The 9,035-nt window shown below is 59.9% G+C and overlaps 1 protein-coding gene across 1 annotated transcript in view; it reads left to right on the top strand.

Moving 5' to 3' along the window:
• Nucleotides 1-5,643, top strand: part of NES (nestin) — a 9,234-nt gene extending 3,591 nt beyond the window's left edge. The window contains exons 4-6 of the mRNA XM_044916007.1: nt 340-413; nt 670-1,753; nt 2,279-5,643. Of these exons, the coding sequence (XP_044771942.1) occupies nt 340-413; nt 670-1,753; nt 2,279-5,138 (4,018 nt within the window). The 3' untranslated portion in view covers nt 5,139-5,643. The remainder of the gene's footprint in view (nt 1-339; nt 414-669; nt 1,754-2,278) is intronic.
• The last annotated feature ends 3,392 nt before the right edge of the window (nt 5,644-9,035 follow it).

Raw genomic sequence — 9,035 nt, 5'->3', positions numbered from 1 at the left:
AGGCCCTCCGGAGGGCACTGTGGACAAAGGCAGCAATTAGCATGAGAATGGGCCCCACAGGATGGATGAGATCACTGGGGGGGGGGGGGCTGTGTGGGCGTGTGCGCACTGTGTGGGAATCTGCCCTGCGTCCCAAGTAAGCGTGTGATGCTGTGGGGTGTGTCCATGGGACACCCCGGGTGCAGCCAAGTGTAATCCCACGCGTGGCCTTGTGCTGCAGTGGAAATGAAGAGGAATCGGGCAGGGCCAGGGACACAGGATCAGCCGAGTCCTCCCTGGCTGGCTTGCCAGAGGCCTGCGGGTGGGTGGCTGACCCAGCATTTCCTCCCTCATCCGCAGGACCCTCCTAGAGGCCGAGAACTCCCGGCTGCAGACCCCCGTCAGCGCTTCCAAGGCTTTCCTCGGCTGCCAGGGTAAGAGGAGGGGCCAGACCCTCCCCCCCACTCTCTCCTTCTTTGCCCTTTATACCCCAGAGTGATTCCTCTCCTGGGAGACCCAGTCTAGGTCTTGACTCCTTGGCCTCCTGTAGCAGTGAGTGTACTCTCCGCCCAGCCCGTGGAAGGTGGGGGCAGGGCTCATGGGCGCTCTTGCCAGAAGTGGTAGCTGCTTTGAAGCTCCGGGCCACCGCCAGTCCCTACTGACGCTGTTTCTTCCCCTCTGCCTTTCCAGACCCTAAGCTGGAGCTGCATTTCCCTGGGACCCCAGAGGGCCGGCATCTGGGACCTTTGCTCACTGCCCTGAGCCCTACTTCCCTCTCCTTGCCCTTGCCTGATATGCTTGAGACACCAGTGCCAGGCTTTCTGAAGAGCCAAGAATTCCTCCAGGCCCGTACCCCAACCTTGGCCAGCACCCCCATCCCGCCCACACTTCTGGCTCCCTGTGCCGTTACAGATACAGAGATCAGAGCCCAGGATGCCCCGCTCTCCCTGCTCCAGCCACAGATTGGGAGGCAGCAGGTTCCAGAGGCCCTGCACTCTAAAGCCAAGGTAGCCATCCCTTCCAGCATCCTGCCAGGACCAGAGGAGCCTGGAGGCGAGCAACAAGAGGCCAGTACTGGCCAGTCCCCTGAGGATCATACCTCCTTGGCCCCACCCCTCAGCCCTGACCCCTGTAGTTTAGAGGCCAAAGGTAGAGAACCCGGTGGGTCTGGAATGGCCAGCAGATTCCAGGAAGAAGGTGAAGGGCAAATCTGGGGGCTGGCAGAGAAAGAAATGGCCATAGAGGTAAAAATGGTGAACAGTTTGCAGCAGGAAACATGGCAAGAAGATGGGGATCTGAACATGAAGGAAATCCAGGACTCCCAGGGTCCTTTGGAAAAAGAAACTCTGAAGTCTGTGGAAGAGGAAATTCAAGAGCCACTGATGTCTCTGGAAAAACAGAGCCATGAGGCACTGAGATCTCTAGAGAAGGAGAATCCAGAATCTCTGAGGTCTTTAGAAGAAGAGAGTTTAGACACATCAAAAGGTCTAGAAAAGGAGAATCAAGAGCTATTGATGTCTTTAGAAGAGAAGGATGCAGAAGTAGTGAGACCTCTAGAAAAAGAGACTCTAGGACTACTTAAACCTGTAGGAAAAGAGGACCCACAGACATTGCAATCTCTAGAAAAGGAGAATCAAGAACCAATGAGGTCTCTTGAAGGTAATCTAGAGACATTTTTATATCCAGAAAAGGAAAATCAAGAGTTAGTAAGGTCTCTAGAAGAGAACTTTGAGTCAAAAAGAGATTTAGAAAAGGAGACTCAGAAGCCACTGAGGTCTCTAGAAGATGAGAATCTAGAAAACTTAAGACTACTAGAAAAAGAGAACCAAGAATCTCTGAACTCTCTAGAAGATGAGAAGCGTAAGACCTTGAGACCTGCAGAAAAAGAGAACCAGGAACCACTGAGGTCTCTAGAAGAAGAAGACAAAGAGACATTGAGGCTTCTAGAAAAAGAGAACCAAAGGTCCTTGAGGTCCCTAGAAGAAGAGGAGCAGGAGACAGTGAGACCTCTAGAAGAAGACAACCAGGAGCCAGTGAGGTCTCTAGAAGATGAGAACCAGGAGACATTGGGACCTCTAGAAAAAGAGAGCCAGAGGTCCTTGAGGTCTCTAGAAGAAGAGGACCAGGAGACAATGAGACCTCCAGAAGAAGAGAACCAGGAGCCAGTGGGGTCTCTAGTAGAAGACCTGGAAACACTGAGACTTCTAGAAAAAGAGAACCAGGAGCCAGTGAAGTCTCTAGAAGATGAGAATCAGGAGACATTGGGACCTCTAGAAAAAGAGAACCAGAGGTCCTTGAGGTCTCTAGAAGAAGAAGGCCAGGAGACATTGAGGCCTCTAGAAAAAGAGAACCAGGAGCCAGTGAAGTCTCTAGAAGAGGAAAACCAGGAGACATTGGGATCTCTAGAAAAAGAAAACCAGGAACCAGTGGGGTCTCTAGAAGAAGAAGGCCAGGAGACATTGAGGCCTCTAGAAAAAGAGAACCAGGAGTCAATGAAGTTTCTAGAAGATGAAAACCTGGAGACATTGAGATCTCTAGAAAAAGAGAACCAGGAGCCAGGGGAGTCTCTAGTAGAAGAAGACAAGGCAACATTGAGACCTCTAGAAAAGGTGAAACCAGAGCCACACATGTCTCTTGGAAAAGACCAGAAGATATTTAGACCTCTTGAAAATGAGAATCAACAGTTATTAAGGTTCCTAAAAGAAGAGAATGTAGAGACAATGAGATCTTCAGAAACTGAGAATCCAGAGTCACTAAAGTCTGCAAGAGAAGACTTGGGAATATTGAAATCTCTAGAAACTCAAGAGTCACTGTGGTCTCCAGAAGAAATGAATCAGGAGACAATGAAACCTCTAGAAAAGGAAATTCAAGAAGCACTGGACTCTGTGGAAGATGACCGAGAGACACTGAGACCCCTAGATAAGGGGGACCAGGAATCACTGAGATCTCTGGGAGGGTGGAACCTAGAGAATCTGAGACCTCTGGAAGAGCTAGGTCAGGAAAGTCAAAGGAACCTGACCGAGGAAGAGACCCCCGAGCAGATGGAGAATCCAGAGTTGCCGAGGTCTTTGGAAGAGGAAGGACAGGAGTTGCCACTGTCTGCCAACCAGCAGGGGTGGGAAGATGTGGTGGGGGACCGAGAACTGGAGCAGGATTTGCCCCCTGGCAGGGCGGCAGCGGGCCAGGAGGCTGAGGCAAAGCTGGACGTGAGGGAGTGGGCTGGCTTCGCCGGGAAGGAGTCTGTGGGGCATGGACAGCTGCGGCTGGTGGCCGCAGGGGAGGTCTGGAGCACAGGAGAGGGGCACCCAGGGAGCCCTGAGCCCAAAGAGCAGAGGGTCCCAGTTGAGGGAGCCAGTGGGGAGGGAGGCACTGAGGGCTTCCGGGACCCCGAAGGGCAGCCGGAGCAAGTGGGGGTGCCAGGCCTCCAAGCTCCCCAGGGAGTGTCAGAGGTGAGAGAGCCGGTGTTGGAAGGTAGAGATGAGTCCCTGGGGGGTGGCCAGGCCTCCCCAGAGGTCACTTCGGGGTTAGAGACAGCTGTGGGCAAGTCTGCTGCGGGAAGCCGGCAGGGACCAGAGCAGGAGGTGGTGGGGCTGGAGGACCCAGGCCCCCCGGCCAGAGAGGAGGGGGAGGCGTCACCCATGGGCGAGGAAGGTTTGCAGGCAGAGAGGATGCAGGGTTTGGAAGGGCCCAGAAAGGACCCAGAGGAGGCAGCTGCTCTGGACCCAGAGCTTTCCACCCTGTCCAGGAAGAGCACAGACCCCCTGCAGCCTCCCAGGGGCTGGGAGGAGGCAGAGCCGGAGGCCCCGTGGGGAGCAGAGGCGGGGCTCCCCGCTGAGACCAAGTGCCCCTCTCACAGTGGAAGCAGTAGGGGTACCCCTCAGCCCAGGCCCCTGGGGTCAGAGGAAGCAGGAAAAGATGCAGAGCTAGTGCTGGGGCCCCCCAGCCCAGGGCCCACTGAGCCCCGGGCGCCCACCCCAATCCCTGGAGATGCCCCTGGGCTCGAGCTCCTGGCTGAGGGGAGCCAGGAGGTGGGCTGGGGGCTGGAGGGCAGTGCAGAGGCTCTGGGAAGGCTGGAGGGGGAGCAGGAGAAATTGGGTTCTGAGGGGAGCCCTGAGGATCTCCAGGAAGAGGGGGAGGAGAACAGAGAAGACAGCGAGGCTGATGAGCTTGGGGAGACTCTTCCTGACTCCACTCCCCTGCGCCTCTATCTCCGGTCCCCGGCCTCCCCCAGGTGGGACCTGGTTGGAGAGCAGAGGCCCTCCCCTCAAGGGGAGGCCAGAGAGGAAGGCTGGGATCCTTCTGTTCCGGCCCCTGAGGGCTGTGGGGCTCAGCCTGGGGAAGAGGAGGAGGAATGTGGTCAGGACTCTGACTTGTCGGAGGAGTTTGAGGACCTGGAGACCGAGGGTTCTCTCCTTCCCAGCATCCCCGGGGAGGCTGTGGAACCTCCAGGCCAAGTGCCTCAGCTGCTGCTGGAGTCTGCAGCCTGGGACGGGGATGGGGAGTCCGATGGGTTTGCAGATGAGGAAGAGAGTGGGGAGGACGGAGAGGAAGACAGAGAGGAAGAAGATGGGAGGGAGTCGGGGGCTGACCAGTGGGGCCCAGGGTCCTCTGTGGGCCCCCTCCCGGCCCTGAGTGGCCCTCAGAGAGGGAACTTCCTGGGGTCTGAGACCACAGATGGCAGCATCCCCTGGGATGATGGCCTGAGGGGCATGGCAGCCGATGTTGGCATGACTGCCCTGGAGACTGAGTCCCAGGACAGCACAGAGCCCTCGGGCTCGGACGAGGAATCTGGCCCTGTTCCCTTGGAGAGGGAGGACCAGGTCCCCGGCCCTCTGGGAACCCTCAGTGGGGTGGGAGACATGGGCCTGGGCATGGGGGACAGCCTGGGTGTCAATGGCCAGGGCCCCAGCCTGAAGGAGGAGTTAGAGTGTGTGAATGGGGGGGTGTTAAACGGGCTGCAGCAGTCCGAGGGAGGAGGGCAGGGGAAACTGGGGGGCCCTGAGGCGGACCAGGGCAGCGCCTTGGAAGAGGAGGAGGACGAGGGGAGTGCCCTGAAGGCCCCTTGGGCAGGACCTCCTCTTCACCTTGGCGTGGGCCAGTTCCTGAAGTTCACTCCAAGGGAAGGAGATGTCGACTCGTGGTCCTCAGGGGAGGACTAGGGAGAGCTCCTCCCTCACTGAGGACTCGGGGTGTGTGTGTGTGTGTGTGCGCACATGTCAGGGGGGTCCCTCAGCCCCCTCCCTGCTCAGAGGCAGCACCCTTAAGTTATGATCCCTTGACCTGTGGCTTCTGTCCCAGAGGCTGGCCGGCCAAGGTGAAGCAGGGTGTGGTATGGGGGTGCGTCCCAAGAACGGGGGCTCCAGAATGCAACCCAGCCCCTCCGACCCTGCTGTCCCATGAGGCTTCAGCCAGCTGAACCACTGTAGGACTAGGCCCCTTTCCTCCCACACCCCTTCTCCCCCTCCTGCCATCTGGAAAGGGCTCCTCCCAGGGGAGGGGGCTGTGGTGGTCCTCACCACAGGGCTCACCAGCCCTGTCCCCCCTCGCTGCACCCTCTCGGGGTGTCTGGCCACTGGGTGAAGGTGTGCTCCCAGGTCCTGACCCCCGTATTCCTGCCATGTTGTGTCTGGCTCATCCCTGCCTGAATAAAGTAGTTCTTCCGCCCCCGAAGTCTGGACTTTTCCTTCCCCAGTGTGGGGGCTCCTCAGGGCCGGGCGGAGTAGAGGATATGGTGACTGGGGAAGAAGCTAATGTTGGGGAGGGGCTGCCTCTGAGGAGAGAAGGAACTGGAAGGCCTCATGGGGCCCGGGGAGGGCTGGGTGGCAGTCCAGGTGACCCCAGTGCTGGCAGAAGTCAGGCCCATCATCATCTCTGCCCACAGCGCTGATGACAGGGATTAGGCCTGGGGCCACCCCACCTTGTGCATCCCCCCCGCTCCCCCGGCCCCTCAGTGCCGCCAGGATAATGAGCCCCTTGCCTCCAAACCCAAACAGTCATCTGGCCTGCAATGTTGGCTCCAAGTGGCTGGGTCAGAGCAGGATGAGGGAGGCTGTGTGGCCTCTGGTCAGTGTTTAACCTCTCTGGACCTCAGACTCAGCCGCAGTGAGGGGCGCTGGGCTGGGTGACGGGGAAGGGGTTGGGGGGGTGCCTTGGGGGCAGGAAGAGCAAGAGGAGGCTGGGGAAGGCCGGGGCGGGGGGGCTGCAGCTTAGATCTTCAGTGGGACTTGCCTCCCGAAGATGGGACGAGGCTGTGAGGTGGGGGTAAACCGAAGCTGTCAGGTGTGAAGGAGCCAGGGGCTGTGCTGCCAACTGGGGTTCGGCCTGGGGTCCCCCCAGCCACAGCTTCTCCCCGCCCCCACCTCTCTCCCCAGGAGTGCTCCAGGTCCCTGTGAGGGGCAGGGAGAGACCAGGGGTTCCCAGGTTAGGTGGGGCCTGAGGCCTTGAAGTCAGGATACCCAGAGAGAAACCATTCCTGGCTCAGCTCCACGGGAAGGAAGGGCAGGCAGCCCCTCCAAGTGTCCGGCTGGGGGCGGGGTAGGGGCGACCGAACAAACGTTCCACATTTGGAGGCCAGCCCAAGTCCGGGAGCAGGCTCTTCCTCTCCCCAGGCCCAAGGCTGAAGGCAGGGGGACAATGAGAGGATGGAACCCCAGCCCCAGTCCTAGCCCCACTGGCTCGCACTCGGGTCCTCTGGCCAAAGAGGGGTGGACGGACAGGAGGCGCCCCGAGAGACTCCCGCTGTCTCCCTCTCCACTCAGGAGTCTGTCTTGGGCGCCGAGGCCCTCATGTCACACACACCCCTGTCCTTGGGTGCAGGATCCTGTCTGTCCCCACCCTCTGGCAGCCCAAGGCCCCCGCTCTCCTTCCTGTACCCACTGCTGGCAAGGCCTGGTCTCAGCCCGCCAGCCCGCCGGGCCCGGGGGCCAGCACTTCGGCATTCAGGCAAGTAGGGCCCACCCGCTGCCCCTCTTCATGGGACAGAGGAGCCCTGTGCTTGATTTCCCCAGGCCCTCGGGCACCACCGCCTGGGCCAGGGGCCAAGGACAGAGGCCACGCCGAGCAGTCCTTCCCTGTCCCCGGGTGTCCCTCCTGCCCCCTGATGCTGGGATCCCTGGTCCCCTACAGAGTCACCCCCACAGTCCTGAACAGGGGGAAGGATGTGAGTTAGAGGTCAGGACTTCCGGAAAGGGGGTAAGTAGTGGAAGGTGTGTTCTCTTTGGAAATGGCAGTCTGTCGATGCAGCAAGAGAAATGAAGGCTGGACAGTAACAGCGCCATTCTGGGAGTGATAAGAGGAGTGTCACTTTTCAACAGATATTTGCTGAGCACCTACTATGTGTTGTCACTGTGCAGACACTGAGAATCCAGGGTTCCTTACCCCCTTCTAACTGAACAAGGGCTCCTGAATGGAAGTCACGTTTGAAGAGAGCCGAGGAGGAGGAGGTTGTGGGAGTGCAGAGCCGAGGGGCTGGGGAACTTCACCTGATCTGGGCTGGGGGGGGAGGGGGACGGGGAAGGAGGGGGAGGGAAAGGATCCTAGTCAGAGGGAGCAGCATGTGCAAAATCCTGGGGCAAGACCCGAGAGCCCAGGGGGTTGAGGAGCAGAGGTAAGGCGTGTGTGGCCAGAGGTGGAGGGTGAGGGGGAAGAAGGTTCGCAGGGAGGCTAAGGAGAGTCTGGGTCTCTGGGCTGAGGCCTTGCCAGGCGGCCGGGAAGTGTGCACGTCTTCCGGGGGGCGTGAGGAGCCTCTGATGGCTTGAAGCCACAGGTGGCAGGACCAGGTCTGCATTTTCAGTATAACCTGTGCTGGCCAGGATGGGCTTCAGGAAGGCTACTGCAGTGGTCCGAGCAGGGCCCCTGTGGCAGTGGGCACGAAGAGGACAGCAGTAAGGGAGGCAGGAGCTCAGCTCTTGGGGGCCCACTGTGGGGGACGGAGGGGGTGTGGCAGCTGGAAGAAGGGGGTCCCATCTTCTGAGCCGGCGAATCCGGAGGAGCTGCCTCAGAGTTCAGGAGAGAGGGCCAGGGTGGAGACAAGAGCAGGAGGGTGGGTGGCCTGGGGGTCACCCAGAGAGAGCCCAGGACAGAGCTCCCAGGTACCTACCCGCAGAGAGGCCACACTTGGGCAGGAGCCGCAGGAGAGGCCAGGGAGCGGGAGGGCCCCGGGGCCCGCAGCTCAGCGGACCCCGTCCTCTCAGAAAGTTCCAGGAGAGCGCGGACTTTGTCCAGCCCAGGGTCTCTGGGGGCCCAGGGTGCTCAGCAAACAGGTAGGGAATGAATGAGGGCAGGAACTGTGATGAGGTCAGACGACAGGAAGCATTTTGGAGGGTGGAGTCCCCAGAGGAGGGAGCGAACAGGCAGCACCCAACCCCCCAGCACCCCCCCAACACGAGGACAAGCGGGAGGTTATTCTGGGGCCTCTGCCGGGTAAATATAGCCTCGGATCGGGGCGGGGGCGGGGTGGGGGGCCGGAGGTGGCTTCCTCGGTTTGTATGGGGCACTTCCTTATAAGGCCATGCAGGCCGAGGCGCCAGAGGGTGAGGTTAGGGGCTGAGCGCTCCGTTCAGCCAGGCTGATGCTGTCCCTGCTCTGCCACCTCGGGGCCACCCGCTGGGTCTCCAAGGGAATCAAAGGCCTGGGCTTTGGGCTCGGGCCAAGGGAGCTCCGAGGGGGGCCTCTTAAAGGGCCGTCGGGCTTCCTGCCGGCTGTGCGTGCCCAATGGAGGGGTGGGGAGGGTGTTGTCCAGGGTCGTCTGAGAAGGCAGTGCTGGGGCCCCGCCACCTGAGGCTCCATGAGGCTGTGGCTCCCCGGGGTCTAACCTTACACCGCCCCCTGCTGGCTGCCCCTCTCGCTGGGGCCTCTTCAGATCAAACACTTAAGAGTTCATCCATTGCTTCCAAACGCCCTGGCCCCTCAGCTCCCTGCGCCCCCCGCCCCTCCTGGGGGACCAGCTGCTGCCACTTGACCCTTTGGTGTCCCAGCTGCTGTGTCTGCAGTGGTATCCTTGGCAGGCAGGCAGGCAAGAAGGAATGTGGTTTAATTTCAGCTGGAATGTGCCCTCT

Source organism: Neomonachus schauinslandi, chromosome 6, assembly GCF_002201575.2.
Source record: "Neomonachus schauinslandi chromosome 6, ASM220157v2, whole genome shotgun sequence".
In the NCBI taxonomy this organism is placed as follows: Eukaryota; Metazoa; Chordata; class Mammalia; order Carnivora; family Phocidae; genus Neomonachus; species Neomonachus schauinslandi.
The sequence above is the reverse complement of the archived record's forward strand: the minus strand, read 5'-3'. Positions and strand labels throughout refer to the sequence as shown.